This window comes from Hydra vulgaris, chromosome 03 (genome assembly GCF_038396675.1).
Source record: "Hydra vulgaris chromosome 03, alternate assembly HydraT2T_AEP".
NCBI classification, from domain to species: Eukaryota; Metazoa; Cnidaria; class Hydrozoa; order Anthoathecata; family Hydridae; genus Hydra; species Hydra vulgaris.
In genome coordinates this window covers 22705001-22731515 of record NC_088922.1, presented here as the reverse complement: position 1 = coordinate 22731515, position 26515 = coordinate 22705001, and the positions used below count along the sequence as shown (strand labels likewise).

General features: G+C 27.2%; 1 protein-coding gene across 5 annotated transcripts in view; it reads left to right on the top strand.

The window, feature by feature from the left end:
* The window catches only part of LOC100214282 (sex comb on midleg-like protein 2), a 52119-nt gene that overhangs the window by 21492 nt on the left and 4112 nt on the right, over positions 1-26515 (top strand). For 3 of the 5 annotated variants that reach the window (XM_065792668.1, XM_065792666.1, XM_065792670.1), the window contains 12 exons: positions 390-504; positions 696-914; positions 8403-8482; positions 11029-11272; positions 11749-11837; positions 11919-12150; positions 18152-18176; positions 18281-18402; positions 18497-18670; positions 23171-23444; positions 24216-24547; positions 24632-24741. In XM_065792668.1, coding sequence (XP_065648740.1) covers positions 390-504; positions 696-914; positions 8403-8482; positions 11029-11272; positions 11749-11837; positions 11919-12150; positions 18152-18176; positions 18281-18402; positions 18497-18670; positions 23171-23444; positions 24216-24547; positions 24632-24741 — 2016 coding nt within the window. The remainder of the gene's footprint in view (positions 1-389; positions 505-695; positions 915-8402; positions 8483-11028; positions 11273-11748; positions 11838-11918; positions 12151-18151; positions 18177-18280; positions 18403-18496; positions 18671-23170; positions 23445-24215; positions 24548-24631; positions 24742-26515) is intronic. The other 2 variants (XM_065792669.1, XM_065792667.1) reach the window with 1 other exon arrangement.

Below are 26515 nucleotides of genomic sequence, written 5' to 3'. Positions count from 1 at the left end.
ATGATGATAATGATGGTGATGATGGTAATGATGATGATTATGAATACAATAATGATGATGATGGTGATGATGACAATGATGGTAATGATGATGATGATAATGATAATGAAGATGACGATTATGATGATGATGATCAAGTTGATCATAATGATGTTTATAAATGCATATATATACAAAATCAAGCATATATTTTGAAAAAAAAGATGTACTTTAGGATTTATAAATGTTTATGCAGCCCTGGTCACAAACCCGGCCCCAGTCAAATATCAACCCTGGTCATTTACTATTGTGAGCTTGAAATTAACAAAGATATGCATTATGCAAAATACACTTTTCTCGTTAAATATTGCTCTTCTTTTTAATTTTTTTTTTAATTTTCAAAAATATAGGTATGGGAATTAAAGTATGAAAAAGAAATGAAAAGTTATGAAAAAAAGTTGAGATTGTATCACCAAAAATCTCTTAAACGGAAAACTAATGAAGATAAAAGTTTTTCACCAATAGGTAAGTTAGTTACATCTTTGTTATCAATAAGTGAATTAGTGGCATGTTATTTCACCAATAAGTGAAATGATTGCATGTTATTTCACCAATAAGTGAGTTAGTTACTTTTTTTTTACCAGTGAGTTAGTTAGTCTTTTTAAACTGATTAGAAATTAAATTTAGTGTTCATTTTTTATTAAATTCAATTTAAGGTGATGAAGTCCATGAACTAAATAAATTTGACACATTGGATTATTGCTCAGGCTGTAAAAAACTTAAAGAGCTTCAAGGGTTTTCAGCAGAAATTGATGGCAGACAGGTATATAGAGGGGATCTTTGTTCTAAAGCATGTTTTTTAGAAGCTTCGAAGCAGTTAAAATGCGGAGATGGAAGTACTTATATTAAACATAGTAACAGCGATCCAGTGTCAGGTATGTGTAAACAGTTAAAATAAAAAATTAAATTTGTTTTAAGTATTTTGAGAAGTGAAAATAACTTAAGTGGTTGTTTAAATAAATGTGATGGGTTTGGTAAAGTTATTTGGTGATTATTATCCACTCCACATTTTTCAACCTTTTTTTTTCTTGTATTCTCAACCCTGCAGTTGATACCAAGACAAGATGTTTGAGTAGTAATGGACAGTGGATGGCTTGGTTTGCTCTTTAAAACTTATTGCTAAATTATTATTTTTAGGACTTGGTACAGATGGCCCTTGTCTTGGGCCAAGTATACATGGGCCTTGTCCAACTGACCTAATGTTTATATTATAATATAACTGCAATGATAATATTAAACTTTATTAAGATATAATTATTAGACCAAAAATATTCTACTTAAAAAAGTAAAGAAGTATACCAAATTGTATGCTAGCTTTGTTATGATTGTTAAATTTGTCAATAAGTTAAGATCAACATTATTGAAATGATAGTTTTGTTTCAGTAACTTTTGGATTTGAATAGTACTTGGCATCCTATGTTACTAAAGTTTGGATGTGTAATGTTTTGAATGAAAAATGCATGCATATTTCAATTTACAAACTTTTTTTTTCTTAAATAATAATTTTTATCACTTAGTGTAAAGAATCATAAAAATAATGATGTTAATTTGAAGTCTCCTTAAATAATTTGTTTGCAAAACAAGAGTTTTAAGAGTTTTAAATCTAAAATAAGCAAAGTGTTTAATAAAATTATCAAATTTAGTCACCAAGTTAGCTATATTTGAAAAAAAAATTATTATTTTCAAATACTAAGTACTGTTTTTCTTCAAATTCAGTAAAATTAAAAAAAAAACAATTAGCCGGAATGTCATAAAACATTGATTGTGAAAAATGTTTAATTTCACCATGCTGAAATAGTTTGCTTGCAAATAAAAATTTCAAAATAAAAATATTTGTTAGTATAATTCAGAAAAAAAATTGTTTGTTTATTTTAAAATAAAATAAATAAAAAAACTTTTTAAAAATAGCTTTTTATTCAATCGACTAAAAAGTAGAAAATAACTTTTTTCTGTTTCTGGTACTCGTGGAAATCATGTACTTAGTAATAATCACTTTTGTAAAGCCAATACTGGAAGACATTGAAGGCAATTCATGTACGTATGTAAACAAACAAAGTCATCGAAGTAAAGGAATAGAAAGTTTGGCGCCTTTAGCTTTATGTACATTTAAAACGAATTTGATTTTGAAAGCATCTGACTTAAAAGGCGCCAAACTTTCTATTCCTTTACTTCGATGAGTTTGTTTGTTTACATACGTACATGAATTGCCTTCAATGTCTTCCAGTATTGGCTTTACAAAAGTGATTATTACTAAGTACATGATTTCCACGAGTACTAGAAACAGAAAAAAGTTATTTTCTACTTTTTAGTCAATTGAATAGAAAGCTATTTTTAAAAAGTTTTTTTTATTTTTTTTATTTTCTACTTTTTAGTTTTGATAAAATTTTTGAATTTTTGAAGACCGTTACGCTAACTTGCCATTACAAATTTATCGCTCTCTTAAAAAACAAATTAATTCATTTTACTAAATCTAAAAGCCTTATTGAATCAAATGTAACAAATATAGCTATTGTTAGTCGGCATAAGATTATTTGTAAAATTTCAGGGCTGTACGATCAAAAGATTTGCTTCAAAAACCGCTGTGAAGTTTTGGCCTCCATAAAAAAAAAATCAAAAAATCAAAAAATGCGGACTCGCCAGTGAGTGAATAGAAAGCTATAAAAAATGTTTATTCATGCCTGAGATATGAATGTTGTAAGCTTAAGTGACCGAACTTAGACGATTTTACAGTATATATAAATATTAGAGTGGGTTGAAATGTATAAATTTTTGTTTTTATTTATTATCCAAAAAAAATTTCTTTACATGTATCTTAACCTGGTTCTCAAAAAAAAAACATTTTTAATTAGTATTTTTATGAAGAAAAAAAAATGTTAAAAGTTTTATAAAAAGTATAAAACTTTTATAAATAGTAATCATATTTAATAAAAACAGGTGTAAAAAATAATAAATTTAAAAAAATGTATAAGGCACTCCTTTGCAGCAACAGGGTTTTAGAGAGGTTTGCAAAAATAAAAATTCGCAAACCTCTTTAAAATGAATGTGTTGTTGGCTTGCATCCAGCAAGCAGGAACAGTAATGGTAATTTAAGCCTTTAGGTAGATTTTTGAGATGGACAGGACTACTTCTGCTTGGGCTTCTGAGAGAATATACAAATGGAATCCATTAGTGCATGGTAGTTTGTCCAGTTTTGAGAAATTCAACTTGGTAGTGGATTGAGAGAAGATATCTTTTATACTATAAATCTTATTGGTATGATTCTTTTGGAAAACTAGAGAATCACTGGAAAGTTCATCATTATCAACATGATCATAATCATCATCACCGTCATCATCATAATCATTATTATCAAGCTTTAGCCTTATTCATTTGTGCTGTTTCTCTATTACAAACAATTTCAAGCATCTTCTTTCCTTAACTTAAGTTCATTTATACCATACGAAATGCACTCTCTCAAAATTTTTTTACTTCTTACTCTACCATATTCTCCTGCTACCTATGTTGCTACTTTTCTACATGCTGATAACTAAACCACTTTAATCGTTTCTGACATTGTTTGATACATTAATTTTATAATCTCTGCCTAAAATTATGGTTTCTTGTCTTGTTAGAGTCATACCACACACCCATCTAATCTTCAACTTCTCTTTTGAGTAATAAACTACACCATATAAATACTAAAGCTTCTATAAATATGTAAAGATATTGTATGCCAGCATCTAAAGAAAAAGCAAGTATATGTTTATATCCATATACAGGCCTTGTTTTAAATAAAAAATGGCTTAACTCATTAGCTCTTAGCATTTTTGACATCATCAAATTATCTTTATTTTTTTTTATTATTCAAGTACATTAACTTTTTTAAACTATCTCAATAAAATAAATTACCGCAAAACAAGTTTATTTTATTAATTAAGAAAAGCAAATTTTGTAAATGTATTTATTGTGGAATGTCTATTTTGTTTCAATTTTTTTTTTCTTTCTAATTTTTAATTAAATTTTTTTACTATCATTTAACATAAATTAATTACTTTCTTTTCTCGACATTTCACAGTGAATCGTTTCATATAATCTAGCTGGACAAAAATATTTTGTTCACGAATTCCATTGTTCTAGTCATGAAAATTTGAAATAAATAATATTTTTTTGTTTTATTGAATAATTACCTTGGTTTTAATAACTAAGAAGTTTTTTTGGGGAGAATAAGGGGAAAAGCCCTCGTCTACACCTCCCCCATCCCCCTAATTGCAACAACCACTGTTATAATAAAAAAAATGAGGTAAAAAAGAAAAAATATATTTATGAAACAAGGATATATATTATTATACAATAAATTTTATATTTAGTTATCAGAAAACTTCTTGTTTGTATCCACCAAACACTCATCACTGAATCTTCAGATGACTCATTATTTGATTCATTGGACAAGTTACAATTTCTTATTCTTGGAGCCAGATCAATCAAACTCAAAACCTCTACTGGCAATTTTTTGCTTCTTTTTCCAGGCTGTTCTCAATGTGAATTGATAACAGGGTCAGAGGTTATTAAGGGCATATTTAACAAAACCATATTTGTAGAAATATGTGACTTTTTCCTAATATGATGTACTTGAAATTTCCTACAATCATTATTTTGTGCTTCTTGAGATTCTTCTGAGAGCTGGCCAATCGGAAGAATACACTACTTTATAACTTCTGTGCTATGCATTAAAATTTTATGCACTGTAACAGGCATGTAATACCACAAATATAAATGTAAATATAAAGTCCTTGTTTCAGAACAAAGTTTTTCAAATTGAACACAATCAATGTCATAGCCAGAAGATAGCGTTCTTAATAAAACACTAAACTTTTTAATTAATTTGACTTCTAATCCTGTAATCTCTCTGCTCTTTTCTGGATTTAAAAAAAATCTGCGAGCTGTGTTGACATCATTTGTATTGCCATAATAACTTTTTGGTCTATCCACAATAAGTCCCATTTGTTTTCTAAACTTTTGCTTAATCTCTTCCGAACATTCTCTGATACTACATTTATCCTCATTGCCTCTAACTTGCCACTTTTTAATGTCAAAATGGTAGCTAATGTGTAGCAAGCATTCAAAAGTACATATCCAAGCATGCAAGGTAGACAGACCAAAATTTTAATTTTCTTTTTTATTAACCATACCTTTTAATTCACCATTCATCAATTTTGGAGTAGCACCACAAATATAACATTTTTGTGTAGAGCGCGTATCGGTTAAAGTATTGCATACTTTTCCATCTGACATCGTAAGTAACAGATTGTGTTTCACAAAAAATTTTAATTTTGCCAAATAATAGTTTTAGAGTCATCACTGAATCTTAACTGGACAAATGCAAACACAAACAGAAACTCATCATTAGCATTGGAGTTCTCAAATCTTTGTTTATAGGTACTGTGACCAGAACTTCCGTCACACCCTTATTTGCTTATTAATGTAAGCCACAAATTAGAGGATGCATTTTTGGGAAATTGACTTAGTGTTTCAATTAAACGTTCAGTTGTTTTATTCAATATGGCTTGAAGTTTAATTTCAGCTCGTGTTTCTGAGATAGAAATTATTTCATCTGGAGGGTGACAATAATAATAAATACAAAAAAAAAATTATATATAAATAAATACAATGTTCTATGTAATATAATATATTATATCAGTTAGAACATTGTATTTATATATATACATATATATCTTTTTTGCATTTATTTTGTATATTAGATAGAACATTTTATTTATTACATTTGTAGATAGAACAAGATAATACTGAGGGGACGATACATATAACCCAACTAAAACAAAACTCATCAAACTAAAATGCAAAGTCTATTTAATTTACGAATTTAAAAATCATTACATTATTTGTTTTAACACTTGTATTTTGTTTTTTAGTTTTCTAATATGTTTCAAAAGATAAATATTTATCATAAAAAATATATAACTATATAAGTAAAAACAAACAGTTTTTAATACTTATTATAAAAATTCATTAGAAATGTTTTGTTACTTCATTAAAAAGTGTTTCGATAATATAAAAGCATTTAAGATCAAACTTATTTAATTGTAACGGCTTTCTAAAACATTTGTCTTTTTTTTTTCAACAAAATTTTATTTATCTTTTGAAATGTATTAACTTTAATTATTCTTATATTAAAATTTGTTAAAGAGACTTTCGTTGTTGTAGAATGTCATCGTTTATAAAAAGAAAACAACTTTTTATTTTTTAATAATATTTATTATAAAAAATGCACACTTAAACAGTTTATATATTATAAATTAAAAAAATATATACAACTGTCAATTATACTTTAAAAAAAAACCATTATCTGTAAATTGTTACTTTATTTAAAAGCGTTTCACTAATATAAAAACATTTGTTAAAAGTTTTGATGGAATTTAACTTAAATTCTGATGTAATTTAACTTAAGGTATAATTCAGAATATTTTTCATTCAGCGCGTTTTTACAATGTTTTTTGAAATAGCCGCGGTTAAATTGTCAAAACAAAATGTAATTTACCTGGTCATATAAAGATGTGTGATTGCACGTCTTCCTGTGAAAGACTGCTTCAACCAACCAAAAATGCAACTGCCAACAAACTTCACAATGCTCTTTGGAAGGAAAATGCCTCCAAAAAAGTATAGTATACAGCTGTAAAGCAAAAACTTCACCACAAGATAGCGGATTCAATTATATCGGACTAACAGAGAATACTTTTAAAGACCGCTGGTACAAACGCAAAAACTCATTCCAATACGAGCAAAGCAAATTTAACAGAACTCTCCAAGTTTATGTGGGAAATTTAAAAAAAGGGATGTTTAAATCCTATTATAACATGGAAAATTATTGATAAACCGCAATCGTTTAAACCTGGAGGAAAATTATGCAACCTTTGCTTAACTAAAAATTACCACATAATAATATCAAAATTGAAATTATGAAACAAAAGAAATGAAATGGTATCAAAATGTCATCAAAGCGAACACTCCATAGTATTTTTTGTATGTCAGTATATAATAAATAGTAAATATGTGCATAAATTTATGATATATAAAGTATTTATATTATAATTTTTTCCTAGCCCCAACTATCAACTCCTACTAAATCTTACAATTTTGCTGGGACTGGGGTCAGGTTTGTAATAAGTTCATTTTCCAGCTGGGGCCAGGACCTTGATTACTTAATAATGAAGAGATAAACTGTTTAGCATATTGTACATCTCAGTTTTTGTTGGATGTTAGCTTGCTGTTGCCATTCCTGAGACCTCAAATACAATTTATTTAGCCTTTGTTTTAGTCAATTAATTTATAAAAAAGTTGAGGGTTATTGTAACACTTCTATTTAAAGCTTGTGTATGCTCAGGGTTTTATAAACAAGTTTTTTGATTTTATGCAAGGCTTTTTTAAACACCATTCTTTCAAGTTGCTTGTGATTCTGTGGTGCTGCACGAAAGGGAGAAAAAGTCAGGTTTCAGTGGGGGGAAGTTGCAACAATTTGGAGTGAGAAATTCTACAGCAGTAACATCTACATCTGAATTACCAACATAGCACTGATCGAATATCAAGTTAATATATTTCAGAACTCAGATATTTATGTTAAAGTAGCTTACCACCATGCCAATGAAGTTGGTACAGTTAAAGTTGAAATTTTTGTAGCTACTATTAAAGCTGTCTGAATGGTTGTTCTGGGTTATAAAATCCCAGTAGGGTAAAGTATACAAATGGATTTTTTTGTGGTTTTATATAGAGAATCAACTTTTACATTGTAGATATATGCTGAATCATTTGCTAGCGCAACATGTTGATTTTTTTTCAAATGTTGGTTGTAGGATGAGCTAAATGAGCAGACATTCTTAAAAAGTTTTGAAGAATGCACATATCTATGGATTGATATTGTTATGTTATGGATTTGTATTGGTATGATGTGGGTTGATATTGTTAGATAAGCCACTGAAGCTGATCAATTTGATTCAACAGTAGTTGAATTCTGAAAATAATTTTTATGGCATAAAACATAAATATTGTTATATATAAGTAAAAAAATTTATTTCCTAATCTATAACTTCTTACTTGATTTAAATTACAATATTATATATTATCATAATTATCATATATTATATATAATTTTATTTGTTATTTTATAAATATAATATAGAAATGTCATTTATATATATATATATATATATATATATATATATATATATATATATATATATATATATATATATATATATATATATATATATATATATATATATGACATTTCTATATTATATGTTTTTTTATTTTCAAACTGTGGGCAATGGGCCATTAACAAAAGTTTGTTTCTTTAATTTCTTTAAATTTAGTTAATTTATCACCATTTAACTGGGCAGAGTACTTATCTGAAACAAATTCTGAACCTGCTGATTGGATGTACTGCAGACAGGTATTTTACATAATTTTTTTATGCAATTTAGTTTGACCATGAATCATAAATTCAATGATAATCAACATTGTTTGATAAACAACTGGATAAATGTTTCTATAATACTGTTTATTATAGAAAATTATTATTATTAGTAATCAATTATATACAAAATTATATATCATTAGTAAAGTACAAATCCATTAGAAACTTTTCTGTCCTATGATCATGTTGAAGATTCATTAGAGGGTATCTCTGGCCTTCAACCAAGATTTTTATTAAAACTTGTGAAATATTTTTCACATATTCAATTTACAATTTACAGTTTTATCTTTTTTTGTTGTTGCAGTCTTTCTCTTTTTTATAAGTGTATATCTTCTATTCATCTAAAATTAAAAAAGAACAGCTAATAGTATAACAATATATAATATGGTATATATCTTTAAAATACAAAATGATTAACATGTGGGTGTCCCTATGTTAAAAAATAGGCTACTCTTTTATTTTGTACCCGATAATAATAGATATATACAAAAAAAGTATAGAATCATGCTTGTAAGAAGTTTAATAGTTTTTTTTTAATATTGGTCTATTTAAAATATAGAACAGCTATGCAATAAAAATGATATTAATGATGTAATAATCTGGCCGGGTTATAAAAATGACAATTATCTCATAATAAAATCATTGCTCAGTCCAGGATGTCAAAAACAGATAAAATATTTTGCTTGATGCTAGTAGTAAACATCAAGTACTTCTGAAAACACCTTTAATATTTCATATTGCTTTACTATTATAGTATTAAATACTTTTTTTTTTTGCGCAAACAACGATATAGAGAATTTATATAATTTAAAAAACTATCTGTTAAATCAAATATTAAAAAAACATAGTTATATTTTTTATAAAGACATATTGATGATCAATTTCACATCTATATACATATATAAAAAATGTAGTATATGCTTTTCTTATCTTTTTAAATAGAAAGAATGTAAAAGTTTATATTTTTATGCAATATTTAAAAAAATGAGTAATTTTTGACATTTCCTTGCCTATGGAACTTTATAAACATAATGTATTATAATATTATTTTTATACATTAGACTGATAAATATTTTTCATTAAAAAAAAAGATAAATATTATCTGGTATTTTATGTTTCCTATATGAAAAAAATACTTTACTATTAGGGTTATTATACAGATTTTGTGCATTAATGAAACATGTTTATCAACAACTAAGGTGTTTATTATGTTTAGCAAAAGTTTCATATTAAAATTTTGTGTACAAATGTTTTTGTGTTGAGTCCATAAAATCAGTTTAAAATGTTATAAACAAACAGAAAACAAAAAAAGTTTTTATAGGTTTGCATGAAATGCAAACTTTCAGGTTTTTTGAAATTTCCAAAAAATTAAATGTTACCACAGAAACCTTGAGCAAAATTTAAATAATGTCCTTAGAAATACCACATTGATTATTTTTTATGTTGTAAAATAACATTTAATAAAATAAAATAACAAATAATTATTTTTAATTGTAAATAAACTATTTATCATTAAAAAATTAATGTTAAATAGTATTATAAAAAAATCTTTTAATATAAAACCTTTACTTTGAACTTGCTATTTAAGCTCTTTTTATCAATACTTTTACTGTAACATTTTTGATTATATGGTTTGTTGGTTTACTAAGACCATTTTCAAAAGATTTTGTCTGATATATCAAAAGTTCTATTTTTAGATGGTTTTCTTGTTTAATGTCTAAACAGAGCATAAACTGATTTAGAAATTGCTTGATGTTTTAAAGTAGATTTAAGTTATTTGTTTATTAGATTATTAAGTGTTATGGTATGGTTATGGTAAGATTATTAGGTTTTATGGTATGGTTATGGTAAGATTATTAGGTGTTATGGTATGGTTACGGTGAGATTATTAGGTGTTATGGTATGGTTACGGTAAGATTACTAGGTGTTATGGTATGGTTATGGAAAGATTATTAGGTGTTATGGTCTTAGCAGTTAATAATTAAAATCAAAATGTTATATAATTAGTGTTGTATTTAACATTTGAACTTTTAATAGATAAATTAATAAATAAATAATTTAAATAATAAAAATATAATTAATAAATTAAAAATATAATAAATAAATTAAAGAATTAAGACTAGACAGTAAAATAAAAATAAAAGAAAAAGTAACAAAGATAATGAAATATAATAAATAAAGTCACTTAAATCTAATCTAAATAGATTAAAGATATAATCTTAAAGTTTTTATATATATAAATATTTATATTTTTTATAAATATTTGATTTTATGTTAGTTTGTCTTTTGATTTCATAAAACTTCTGTTATTGCATAATATGTGTTTCTTTATTTTTTATTCTGTTTTTTTTTTTTGTTAATTTTTCAAAATTAAAAATGTTAACATTTGAACCTTTGAATAACGAAATTAATTAATAAATAAAATATAAATAAGAAAAATATATTAAATTAAATAAATAAATTATAGGATTAAAACATGACAGTAAAATAATAAAATAATTAAAATTTGGTAATGCTTTTAGGCTTCTTATCCCCCATCAAATGCATTTTCAGTTGGGATGAAACTTGAAGCACGAAGACACGATCAAGTAAAAGATTCCAATCAAATTATTTTTAGTCTTGCTACAGTAGCCTTTATGATTGGTCCTAGGTTGCTTCTTCACTTTGATGGCTCTTCTTCAAAGTATGATATATGGACACTATGTGATTCATGGGATATACATCCTGTTGGTTGGACTGATCGTGGCTCTTTGCTTCCACCAACAGGTAAATATGAAATACTATATGAACATTTCTGAATGCCTGCTATTCTAAAATATTAAATTATAATATAAATTTTCAATATAAATTTTAAATATAAATTTTCAAAAATTTACTGGTAATAAATTGTTATATTATTATAATATAAAATATTTTATTTATTTATTTTATGAGTTACTTATAATATGTAATTATGCAATCTTTACTTACAGTTTTAAGTTGATGAGGTTTTTTGGATTATTTTTAGTATGATTCTCATATTAAACTATTTATGTTTTTGGGGCTAGCATGGGTTGGATATAAATTTAAAGTTTATTGTTAGAAGAAATTGTGTAACAAACAAAAGAGATCTGAAGTTAAGAAAAATAGACACAAGATAGTATATAATATTAAGGAAAACTGTTCAATGCATATACAGTTAAAATAATTTTTATATTACTTACATTAACTTGATATTTAAAAAAATAATTTAATTGTTTAAGGCTATAGGCATGACCCAAAAAACTACATGCAATTTTATTCTTTAAAGATCCAGAAAGCAGAACTTGCAACTGCAAGATGCTTCAAAAAAGTATGTTTTTTTTTCCCCAGACTTTTAGTTAATTTTTTACTTAAGTGTGTGTTGTTGAGATTTTTCTCTTCATAATTTCAGGTACCTTCAATGCCACCTAAAAATTGTTTTGAGGTTGGAATGAAGTTAGAGGCAGTAGATAAACAGAATCCAAGTGTAATAGGTGTAGCCTCTGTTGTAAGAGTTCAAGATGAATTAGTGTATATAGAATTCGATGGTTACCCTGGTTTAGGATATTCCTCTCATTATGGGGATCGTGATTTTTTTCCAGTTGGCTGGTGTGCTCATGCAAAGCATCCACTACGAATTCCAGGTTATTATTTTTAAATGTTTGAGAATTTTTTTCTTTAATATGTAAATATATTCGTATTAAGCATAATATATTTATAATAACATACATATAATATATAATTAAATATTAATATTTAAGTTTAATAATATTTGTTTATTTAGTATAATGAGGAAAGAAGAAAATTCTTTGGTTTGAGACATAAGTAGTTTTAAAAGAAAATTTTTACTTACTTTTTTATAAAAATACTTTTTCATTTAAGTATTAAATTCAGGTTATTCAGATAACATCTTTAAGATTATTGAATCCTTCCTAATCAATTGTAATATAAAAGTTGTCCTCAATGGACAGCGCTCTTCTTCATTGATGATTGCTTGGAGGGGGCATTTGAGCTTGAAAAGGATTTCACTTCTGCCACAGCTTGGAGCTCTCAGTGGCTGGTGAACTTTAACTCAGATAAAACTCAATTTTTTTCAGTTAATTGCTATCGCAATAACCTAGATCTTCCTATATTTATGAACTTTAATGTACTCAATGAGTCATCTACACTTCATCTTTTAGTATTAACTCTTACTTCCGATCTTTCTTGGAAACCATATATTAAATTGATTGCAAAATTAGCATCTGCTAAGGTTGCATATCTTTATCGTGGTTGACACTTTCTTACTCTCAATTCTATTCTTTATCTCTATAAATCTCAAATCCGTCCTTGTATGGAATACTGTTGCCATATCTGGGGCAAATCTTCCAATGATGCCCTTTCTCTTTTAGTCAAGGTGCAAGAATGCATTGTAAACATAGTTGGATCTGCTCTTGCAGCCAGCCACCAACCATTACCACATTGTTGTAATGTTGCTTCTCTTTCTCTTTTCTATAAATACTATAATGGGCACTGCTTTAAAGAACTAGTGTCTTGTGTGCCATCTACTAAAATTCATTCTCGTGTTACTCAGTATTCAATTAAGTCTCATCCTTTTACTGTGACTGTTCCTAAGTGCTCAAAAAAATTCTTATTTGCCTAGTTTTTTTTCCTCAAACACCAATTCTTTGGAATTTGCTTCCTTCATCTTGTTTTCCTGATTTATATAATTTGCAATCTTCTAAGTCCTCTTTCGATTGTTATCTTGCTCTATAAACTTCCAACTCTAATAGTTGTTGCTTGCAGCCTTGTTGGAAGTGAAGATGCTAGGAAAAAAAAAATAATAATAAAGATTATTAAATTTAATTATTATTATTTAATTATACATATGTTATTGTTATAATATTATATATATATATATATATATATATATATATATATATATATATATATATATATATATATATTAGGGCTGTCCAAAAAAAATTTTTTTTTCAGATTTGATTGCATAGTTGTTTATTTTGTGCCATTTGACATAGTAATTAACTCTGCAAAAAATCTTTCCAATCAGATAATGTTTAGGGGGTGCTCAATGACCATAAAGTTTTACGAAAAATGTGAAAAACATGGAAAAAGTAACAAAGTTCCGCAAATTTCTAAAACCCGGTTAATTAGATTTTTCAGATTTGATCAGTTTTAATTATCTCTAAATATTAAATTCTGAATACAAATTACAATCCACATCCACTTTAGACTGGTTTATTAGCAGAGAAATTAATGAAATAAAATACTGCAATACGACTAAAGTTCTGCGGTTTTTGTTATATCAGAATTTTTCCAAAATAAAACACTAGGATTTTTGACTCTTTGTCATTGGTTAAAATACGAATTATAAACAAAAAAACATATGAGCAATTAACATTTAATTATCGTAATGTTATAGTTCGTGCAATGTTAATGCTAGCGAGGACTATAACTCTTCAGAGTACACTTTCTGGCATCTGGCACTCGCTTTCTGTGATCCTCAACCACCTGAATTAACCTCTGCATTTCAGATTCATTCCTTGTAATCGATTCATTAAACATCGACATTAAAGCCACAGATCGTTCGGCAGCATCGTTTACTACTTTCAATGAATATACTAAATTTTTTCCTTCTTGGTATTCTGGGGAATCATTCCAGGTAGCTGGATCGTTGTTGAACAGAAAATCAATATCAACCTTCATTGACCGCAACGCACTTGCTGAAACTGATGTCACCAGCATGTCCAGAGATTTCTTCTCTAGACTTTCAATGTTCTTTAATTTGATCAATCTTTCAGACCAGTTCTCACCGTGAAATTTCATGTTGGAAATCATTTTTCGCTTCTCTTCCGTTTGAAGTTTGTTTGAAAACAAAGCTAGAGGGACCAATTCTGGTCAAAGGTACCACAAATGGTTTTGAAAGTTCTTGACAGCTGCTTCGGAAATCGTTTTATTCACAACTGCAAACTGCTTAAGTTGCTGAAACAGAAACAAGTCATTAACTGGAGCATCGCTGGCATTTGTGCATGATATCCAAGATTTTACATAAACCAGACTAGCAAATAAGCAAAATTCACAGAGATTTTTTTCCTCTTTTGTGGTCAACTTGAACTCTTCACGAAATAAATAAATCTTAAAACAATAAATAACCTTGGCCATCCAGCGAACCATCTGATAAGCACCAGGGATCTTGAAATGATAATTTTTCTCTTCTTGATCAGGCAGTTTTCCAAGTATTAACAGACAGAGATCCATGATTTCTTTGTAGTCATCCCTTGGCATTTTAACATGCAGGTTTTCTTTGAGGAACGCAATCACTTCATTTTTTAGTTCTTGCACCAGGGGTATTTTCATTCGGTTGTCATCCAGAGGTTTAAAATTTCCTTGATTAACTTTGGGCCAATATTGCTGAAATCTCTGGAAAAGAGGTATGTTGGGACCAGATGATGGTCCAAATAGTGATCCAAACACTCCTGCTACTATGATCTCATGAACATGGTGTCTGCAAGCAAAATATAACAAATTTCTACCTATATGTTTCTCTAGAACTACACATGCACCATTTTTGGAGCCAGTGTTAGAGGCTGTAGTATCAAAACTCATTCCAATAACATCACCAATTATGTCCCAGAAATTAAGCAGATGAATAACTGCTTTTGCTTGGGCTTCTCCAGTTCCAGCTGATAGTTTTGCTATTCCAAGTATTTTGTCAACATTGTGACCTGTCACACCTACAGATAGCCGGTCAACATTTGCTTTAGGGGCTGCAGAATTTGTACGATCTATCATCAGTTTGCCATCCCAGTGGACGATTAATGGTGGTTTGTCCAAATCGCAGAATTCAGTTCGAACAGTGGCTTCAATATTTGATCGATGATAGGTTCGTTTTCTACGGACTGTAGAACGTGACAATGATCCATCATCGAGGTTCTGTCCACCAGCCCTTGCAATTGCTGCTGCTAGTATAGTAAATTTTGTGTCAGATAGATTAATTCTGTCTAATGTTGATGAAACATCAGGCGAGTCAAGAATTGTATCTAAGATACATTGTCGTTTTGGAGTACTTGCTAAACTTGATTCAGCTAACCCTGAAGAACTTGCTTTACTGACTTGTTGTCTGTAATAAACAGGGATTTCTATCTCAAAATCTCTATCAACCATTTTGTCATTATCAACAGCATCGTTATCGTTGTCATCACTATAACTTTCGTCATGTAAAGGTTCAATAACAGGAACTATTGCACTCGCACCAGATTGTCTTTGCTCTTCTTTTAGCTTTCGTTCTCTCTCTGCTTGTTTCCTTGCTTCATTTCTTTCTTCTAATTTTGAAAGTTCTTTGTCCTCTCCAAACATCACCATTTTTCTCTGACATCTCTGATCCAATAAAAATTCTTTATCTTCTTCAATTCTGATCATGGTTTCAGCATCCTTGTGGGCAATGTCAAAAATAGGCCAATGGTGTCTGTAAATGATTTCTCTCTTGATTTCTGAGAATCTGACAATCTGGATTTTTTTTTTTTATTAATTTAAATTACTGGACTAAAGTTTTCAACTTTAAGACTACATTCGGATGAAATGCTGTCGGAATACGGGCTTTATTCCAAATAATAATCAGTTCATCAACAGTTGTTTTAAGACTTTCAGGCACTGACTTTTTGGTTGAATTAAGATGATAAAAAAATGTTTTTAAAACATCAGATGTTAAGGGAAGAACTTTATCTGGAAGATTTGGCTCTGGTTGTCCAATTAAAAAGATTTTGGTTTGAAGTCGTGTAGAGATAGCAACACGAGATGATGCTGCCATTTCAATGATAACTGAAATATTATGAGAAAATCAAAACTCAATACCATATTATACAAACTTATCATTCAGTTGTTGGTTTATGCAGCTGCAGCAATATATTATAATAATTATTACTAAAGAAATTAAATAAATATTTTCAAATTAGAAAATATTATTATCTGCACTTAATAACAAACAATACACTACCAGACTACCATGCTAGTTTTCTGTAATAGGTTACTAAGGTTAGGTACTATCAAAATATTAATACATTTGTTGTCAAACTGAAATTCCAAATAAAAATAATATTTATACTTGTAAACCTTTTTATTCTGTTTGAACAAATTCTAAATTGAGTTAAATAATAGTATTAAAATTATGAATACAAATTTTAACAAAATGATATAAACACAGTTGTTTTAAACACTAGCAGACATTTTTTAGTCTGGTGCCCTGATGACAGTTAATCTGCTGCACTTTAATTAATCTATATAGCACGCAATCAGACAATATTTCAGTGGAAAAAATCTAACTAACCAGGTTCTAGAAATTTTTGGAACTTTGGAACTTTTTACACGTTTTTGACGTTTTTCGTAAAACTTTATGGTCATTGAGCACCCCCTAAACATTATCTGATTGGAAAGATTTTTTCCACAGTCAATTACTATGTCAAATGGCACAAAATAAACAACTATGCATTCAAATCCGAGAAAAATTTTTTTTTCCTGTGTTCACATGAACAGCCCTAATATATATATATATATATATATATATATATATATATGTATATATATATATATATATATATATATATATATATATATATATATATATATATATATATATATATATATATATATATATATATAAATACAACTTTAAAATAAAACAATTTTAAATGAATACTTTAATTACTCTCAAGTATAAATGTTTCGAATCACAACAGTTGAATTTGATATAATGCAATATGTTCTATATTTAAATCTTTTTAAAACTTTTGGTTTAAAATTATTGGGGCAGAATTCAAAGTTGGAGGTGAAAATCAGGTGAAACTTCCAACTTTTCACAGTTGGAGTCAAACCATAACATCCTTTAAATATTTAAAACAGTAAACAAAAAAGTGTGAGATATTAAATATAATAAAAAATAAAATTCTAAAAATATAAAAGAAAATATAATTAAAAAAAAAAAGAAAACGAAAACCTACGAGACTATAAATATCAGTGAAAAACCTTTATCTTGTATTTTTTTAGTTATTGTTTAGGTTCCATGAGCAATTTAATGGTAATGATTGGTACATAAAAAAATAAAGATAAAATTATTTTAAAAAATTTTAAAATGTCTATTTTAAAAAGAAATTTTCTTAAAATCTTTTCTGTAAATTATAATTTTTTTTTTTTTTTTTTATAATAAAAGAAGTCCATTTACTTATGCTATTATTATTCAAAAGAAAATGTTTATGTACACACTTTATCCCTTAGTGTTAAATGTTAAGTACACACTTTATCCCTTAGGATTAAATGTTTATGTGCATACTTTATCCCTTAATATAAATTTACTAATTATCACTCTTTATTCATTAATATGAAACAACAATTTTCTATGCAAATAAATTTTTGATAAAGAATAGAAGAATAAAGGAAGAAAAAGAAAAATAGCAGAAAAAAGAATAATCAAGAAATTATGTTTTTTTTTTTTTTTTTGTGCAATAAAAGTCTTTTATATGTAGATAGTGTCTGCTTAAATCTGAACTCTTGGTTGATATATGTTCTAAAGTCCCTGCAGATGGCCATTTAAGTATGACATTATCAGTAAGATTTATCACAGAAAAATTTAAAATTAAAAAAATTTTTTTTTAGGTGATGCAAAAAATACTTTATCAAAGTAAGGTTTTATTAATCAACGGCTTTTTTTCTGTTTTTCTATTTTTATAACTATTCTGTTTCTATTGTTAGGATATTTTTATTTTTCTGAAGATTTGTTTTTAGTTTTGGATCTTCTTGTTCTAGTTCCAGATACTCCCCTAAATCTTCTTCAAAACTTTCTATGCATGAAATTGCTATGCATGCAGAAAAAACTACTCCAATAAAGCCTAAATCACTAAATCAAGGTACTGATTAGTATTATTGATAATCAAAATTATATATAAAGTTTTTTGGATATTTTGATTTTTTTTTTTAACATTTTCAACTATATTTTTATAGCAGAAGTTTGTATCAATATAGAATGTGTTTGTGGCCCTTACATTGATGTAGAAAAATTTCGAAAACTGACTCCAATTCGCAAAGGAGAAATCATACATGTTCTTAAAGGAGTTTTAGAAGACATCATTGCTTGTGCAATATCACCAAAAACTGTTATAGGGTTTCTGAAGCCTGGTAATTTTTCTTTAGTTGTAGAAATAATGCTTTTCTTTTTGGAATTACTTAAATAAGTTTATTTTTTTTATATGAGATCAAATTAAATAAAATAAAAAGAGTTTAATAAAGTGACGTGCACTTTTTAAAAAAGAAGAAAAAAAGAAATTTTTTTCATTATTTTTTACTTTTTTCTTTTTTTGAAAAGCTGTCTTGATTTTAGTGGGCGTTTTAAAACCTAAAGTATACAACAGACAACATATTTAAATATATATATATATATATATATATATATATATATATATATATATATACACACAACAAAAACATATTTATCTACTATAGCGAATATATTTATATATCCTTACATACATTTATATATGCAAAATGTGTGTTTTGTATATATACACAACACATACACACATTTATATCTACTATAGCATATGTATTTATATAAATTTATATACATATATATATATATATATATATATATATATATATATATATATATATATATATATATATATATATATCTACTATAACGTATATACATAACAAATTGTTTCTAGTTTTTCCTACCTTCATACCATACAGAATTTTCAGAGAAAAAACAAAGAATAATGAAAGAAAAGATTGCTGCCCTGTGTCAAACCCTCAGTCGATGTAGCCCCACATAAAAAATATGTGCGGCTACATCGCAAATATTATTTATGGCAGCAGGCTATAAGATAGTGGACATATGTATATGAAGCCCTCAGCAGCAGGCAATTTTGGTGCGACATCAAAGATGTTATCTAAACATGCATTCATAGTTCAGTCACCATGTAACTTCCTAAGTTCGGTCACCATGTCTCATCAGTCGTTTAAGAATAAATAACAAAACTGCATGGATATTCTAACTTTTATACTTTTTTTTTCTCCAATAATATTTTTCATCGCTGTGCATAAGAATCATAAAAAAATGATATTTATTTGAAATCTGCTAAAATAATTTGTTTGCAAAACAAGATTTTTTGAAATTATGCATACAAATGGAACCTAAAATAAGAAAAGTATTGAATAAAATGATCATATTTATCACTAATTATATTAAGAGTCACCAAGTTAACAATATATGAAAAAATTTTGATTTTTAAATATTAAATACTCTTTTTCTTCAAAATCAGTGGAGTTTTAAAACACTATAACTTTATTTACTTATGGATTATGCAACAACGCGTCACTAAACGATAAAAACCACAATTACCAGAAATATTGTGAAGCGTTAGTTGTGAAAAATGTATGTGAACGAATTACAAAAAAAAAAGATCAATTGAACCGCCCTGAAATAATTCATTAGCATAAGGAAATTTCAAAAATGTGCAATTTATTAAAGCTTTAAATAACCAAACTCGAAAATTAATTTAGTTCAAGCTAACATTTAGCATTAGTATATATACTATTATTATTATTATTATTATTATTATTATTATTATTATTATTATTATTATTATTATTAGTATATATACTATTTATTTAATATTATTATTATTAGCATTCCGGTTCCGGCCACAACCATGACTGGATTTTTTGGCTCCGGCTGGAATTTTGGTTCAAAATGCTACTAAAAATGGATATCTTAAAGCTTTATTAAGCATTACCATTTTGATAAAATAGTTTAAAAAAAGGTTTTTTAAAATAAATGATAAGCTTGAGAATTAACAGAAATAAGATTTTGCTTTGTTTAAAAATGAAATAATTTTTTTGTTTAAGTTTATAATCATATCTTGTTAAGTTTTTTATTGTTATAATTTGAACAATAATATTGTTGTTATAAGTATAGCTTTTATATAAATAGATATATATATTAAATATTACAATTAATTTAAAAAATTCAACCTTTATCCTAGTTTTATATAATCTATAAAGTGTTAAATTATCTGTTGTTTCTCTTCAATCAACTCTTTTTTAAGTTTAATGCAACGTTTTTAATTGCATTCACGCAAAATTTCCCTTGGAAAATAATGTCCAATTGGACAACTACTTCAGTTGGACAACAATTTCAACACTATAATTTCCTTAAGAGAATTGTAGTGTTGAAGTTGTTAATATTTGTCCAAAGAGAGCATATTGGTAATTATTGTCCAAAGGGAATTTTTGTGTAGCAATCATTACAATAAATATTGGAAATACAAAAAGCTTGTCAATTATATTTTTAACATTTGACGCAAACCAGCAACATTGAAAAACCGTCTTATATTTCATTCTAACAAAATGAATTTAAAAAGAAAAACAAGTTTACCATGGAAATACTTCATAATTGAAGCAAACAATCCAAGAATAGTTCAGCGCAAAATATGCTATGACAAAGTTTCAAGAGGATCAGATGACCCCAAAAAACAGGTATTATATGGACTTAGGTCACACCTGAAGAATCATCATCCTGACATCAAACTTATGCCAGAAAGTTCAGGAAATCCAAAAGCCAACAAAGAAGCTGAATTGAAATTAAACAAAAGAAAGATAGTTCCAATCTTCAATATACGATCAATAAAACAAAGAATTGACATGTTAAAATCTACAATTGTAAACTGGGTTCAAGCTTCTTCAAAAATTGACTCTAATTCTGAAAAAGGCCAAAAATTTCAATAAGTCAAATATTTGAAATGATGGTTCTTGACCTCCAACCGTGGTCTATTGTCAATGATGCTGGGTTTTTGAGGCACTATGCTCTTGTTGCTCCTAATTACAAAATTGCTAGCAAAAAATACTACAGAAGTTTACTGGATCCAACTTATGAAAAGTTAAAATTTGCTCTCAAGGAAAAGTTGGTTTAATCAGAAGCTGAAAGTTTGTTAATCTGTCTTGATGCATGGTCATCATTTCATCATAGCTACCTGGGGATGGCGGTTCTCTTTATTTCTAAAGATTGGAACCATGTCAAATTCTGCATCTCTTCTTCTCAATTTGATGAAAGGCATACTGCAAAAAATATTTTCAACAAGATCAAAACAACAGCAGAAGAGTGGGAAATTTCTTTAAAAATTGAAGTTTGCTTAAGAGACAATGCAGCAAATGTAAAGACAGCCTTTAATGAACCAAGCTGTAATTATGTGTCAGTTGGATGCCTTGACCACTCCCTTCAACTTGTCATCAAAAAAGAACTATTTTCACATCCAATCATAGATGAACTGATTGCAAAGAGTTAAAAACTCTGTTCTTACGCATCCCATTCTACTGTTTTCTACACTGAACTTTACAGACAGCAAGAAATCCAAATGGGTACAAAATTTAGATTTGGATGAAAAAGCGGTGTTGCCACAAGATGGAACTCTACCTATTATATGCTTGAGCGAACTTTACACCTGAAGCCAGCCATTGCTGCCACCTTAATCAAATTTCCTTCAGTGGGAATTGAATTTTCTGTCCAAGATTGGAGCCTCTGTGAAAAATTGGTGAACATTTTAAGTGTTTTTGAGGAGGCAATAAAAATGTTGTCAGATGTTGACTCTTGCATCAGTTCCTTCATTCCAATTGTGACAACAATAATTAAAATTTTGGAGACAACCTCTAGCAATATCAGTACTCAGGAGTTGAAAATTTCTATGAAAAATGCAGTGGAAAATCGTTTTTCAGCAATTGAAATTACAGAACATTATTCAGCTCCTACTCTACTTGATCCAAGATACAAATGGTATTTTTTCAGATCTCAAGGTCAAAATCCTAAACACATTGTCATGTCCCAAATGGACAGTTTTGAACCTCTAGATGAATTGGCTCTTCCAACTCAAATTCTATCGTTTGTTCATATAATGTCAAAAGTTATTGCACAATCTCAAACTCAAATAGGACCAAATGCACGTTCATCTTCCAAAATGATAAAAGAAGCATTGAATGATTTTTTGGATAGTCCAATGGCTTCTCAATGCCTTGAGTTTTGGAAAAGCTATGAAAAAAATGCAAATTTCAAAATCAAGTACCTCATACCACCTCCAACATCTACAGATGTTGAAAGACTGTTTTCTACAGCTGGAGATATTCTCTCAAATGAAAGAAACAGAATCCATCCATAAAATTTGGAAAAATTTCTTTTTTGTCGAAAAAATCTTCCAGTTGTTGGATTTTGTTACTAGTTATTTTTATTGATTTAATATTTTATTTAAATTAAAATTAACTTTAAAAAGTAATATATATTATTGATTTTTGGTTTTGATTTCGGTCCCTATTCCGGTTTGGGTTTATTTTCTGTTCCTGTTCTAGTTATAAATAATAAGCTTAAGTGACCAAACTTAAGAGGCATTTTATGGTGTATATATATATATATATATATATATATATATATATATATATATATATAAATATATATATATATATATATATATATATATATATATATATATATATATATATATATATATATATATGTATGTATGTATATATATATAAAATCCTAAAAACTATATATATTATACAATTAATTAAAGTACACCAAAGTAAACTGTATATATACATACATACATATATATTATATGTCAATTGTAGGTAGAGGAAATTGTGTAATCACTACTGTTTGTGAAGGCACAACATTTCAATGTTGTCTTACTGTTATTGATCATGTTTCATCATTATGGGATATTCTTAAACAGTTTGCAGACAATTTAAGGTCTTGTCCTAACTTATTTTCAACTGAAATGTATGCTTCTTGTCCACGTTGTTTAAACAAACCTTCCAATGCCATCTCCATACCATTGATTTATCAGAGGTTAACATCGAACCCTGGTTCTTATCTGGCTTCTTCTTTTCAACATCCTAAAAGGTTAGTCAGTAGATCTTTTCAGATTTTGTTATTTAAAAAATTTAGTTTTAAAAACAGATTTTCTAAAAAATTGATTAAGAGTATACAAAAATTTAACAGTCACAAGAAATAAAACTTTAGAGGTTGTTTAGGTAAGTTATTGTTTTTATTTATGTGATATTAAGTTGATTATCTGTGTACTTAATTTAATAGTCTGTTGATTTGATTGATGATTTATTGAGTTATTTGCCAGAATGATGGTTTATTGAGTTAAAAAATGGTTTGTTAAGTTTAAAGATAGTTAAGTTAAAGATTTAGTTGAAGATTGGCCTATTAAGTTATAGTTATTCACCTGATTGATGGTTTATTGAGTTTATGAATATTCACCTAACCAACTGTTCATTGAGTTACTTAATTCACCTGATAGGTGGTTCATTGAACATTTGTTTTATTACTTTTAAAATTATTATTCTGGTTTATTGAGTATTTTTATTATAAAGTTTATGTTATTAATTATTGTTAAAAATTATGTTGACTATTTGAATTTTTCAATCATATTTTATGAATGAAAAATACTTTGAATCTTGAAGTAAGATTAGATAAAAAATTTGACCTGTTTAAATTTTAGTTTCAAACTTTTCATTTAAAAATAAGAATTATTATTGACTTTTTTCTTAAAAAAATTACTTGGTAACTTGGTGTTTAAATTATTTTGATAACTGTTATATTTGGCTATAGTTGGTTAAAATTTTTAAAGTTGTTCAAATTAAAAAAAAATTATTTGCTTGTTAGCTCTAGGTTTATTGAATTCGAAGATGGTGACATTCATTCAGTCATGGATTTGGAAAAAAATGAGCCATTAAGTTTGAACCAGATAAAGTGTAATCAAGACTCTCGAAATCCAGATAAAAATACTAAAAAACATGTAACTTGGCCAGCAATATCTCAGACTGAAATATTTAATTATCAACCAGTTTATGTAGATACAGCATCTCAAACAGAATCCTTTTGTTTCACCTGTAACGCTCTTAGTCATAATTGTAGTCTCACAGACAAAAGTAGGTTAAAAGATGGTGGTGTCGAAATTGAAAGTGCAGAAATAAATATATTGAATAATATCCAAGGTAATCTTTTTTTTTTAACTTTTGTTTGTTTCAATTTTTACAGAAATAAAAACTGTTATTAGTTTTTATTACATTAAATCTTAGCCGCTGGTATCGATATTATGAATCGCCCTAGCATGTGGAATGTGGAAGATGTTGTTCTTTTTTTAAAAAAAACTTGCATTAAAGATTTTTCTCAAGTATTTAAAGAGCATGTGAGTTAATAGTTAATATTAGTGGTTAAATAGTTTAAATTGTATAATTATATAATAGTGGTTAAATATATATGATTAAAATATATTATTATAGCATAAAATAGTTAATTAAAATAGTTAAAAACTAGTGCCTTTTTTTTACAGGAAAAGTTTATTTTTTTTTTGAGCTATCTTTAATGAGCATTTTATAATGTTGAAATTCTGGATGTTGAATTGCTGAGAAATTCTGGATGTTGAGTTGCTGAGAAATTCTGAATGTTGAGTTGCTGAGAAATTCTGGATGTTGAGTTGCTGAGAAATTCTGGATGTTGAATTGCTGAGAAATTCTGGATGTTGAGTTGCTGAGAAATTCTGGATGTTGAATTGCTGAGAAATTCTGGATGTTGAATTGCTGAGAAATTCTGGATGTTGAATTGCTGAGAAATTCTGGATGTTGAATTGCTGAGAAATTCTAGATGTTGAGTTGCTGAGAAATTCTTGATGTTAAGTTGAGTTGTCACTTGTGCGTCCATTTTTAGTGCAATAAAACTTTTACTCATTGCTTGGTATGCGTGTTTGACAAAGCTAAACCTTGGTTTTAATTTTTGCACTGATACCATTTATTATTTTAAAGTGTTGAAGTTTTGCCCAAAAGTTTATGTCACTTTTTACACTTGAGTTGGTTTGTTGATGTTGTTGTTGTTGGGTTTGTTATTGTTGTTTGAATTTAAAAATTGGATAAAATTAAAAGATTTTAAATAAATCTCTAAATGTATTCATAAGATGTGTATAATGCCATTATGAAATGTTTCTCTTTTTTTGGTTCATTCATCTTGTCATTTCATTACAATTGACTTCATCTTTGTCTTTCAGATAAAGTCAGTTGTAAATTCACAAGCCTGTGCATTAACATAGATTGAGTTATAATAAAAATAAATTACAATATCTTTAAGAATATGTCTTTATTACACTTCTTTGAAAATATATTTTTGTTTAAATTAACTGCAAAATTTTTATTGTTTTGGATTTGGTAAATCTAAATGTTTAAATATGCAAAATTATGGTTTTTCATAAATGTTATTTACTGCTTTTTTAAGTCTCCTTATTAATAACAAAGCTATTAAAAGAAAATTTTTTTATTATTTCTTCAATAGCTTCCAACTTCAGTTTTGCAATTTTAATGGTTATGAATTTCTATACAAACAAGTTTTTTTATTATAATTAGATAATGTATACCTAATAAGATAAATTATATTTCACATAAATCAATTTGTATGGATATAAGTAAATAAATAAATGTAGATTCATAAGACTTTTTATATATATAAATATATGTTGATTAGCATAAATAAATGTAAATAAATTGAATGAAATGTAAAAATATGTATGTTAATATTATATGGATATAATTATAGGTAAGCAGGGCGTTAGCCAGAAATAGACTTTATACCGCGTTTTTGCCGTACTGGGAATTTTTATTGTTGTTGTTCTAGAAAATGTTGGTAATTTTCTAGAAAAGGTTCTAAAAAACTCAAAAAAACACTCTAAAAAAAAAAAGATCATTGACTTTTGGAAATTTTAAGCCCATTGGGAATTCCGCGTTATTCGCGACACCATTGGGCTAGCTGACACCCTGGTAAGGTAAGTTAAGTTCTTCAAATGAACCAAATGAGATGATTGGTGGATTTTGGAGAATACTACATATTAATTAATATTTCAAGATATTTTTATTTTTATAAATACTTTTTTACATATTTAAAAATAAATAAAATAACTAAAACAAAAAATATTGTTA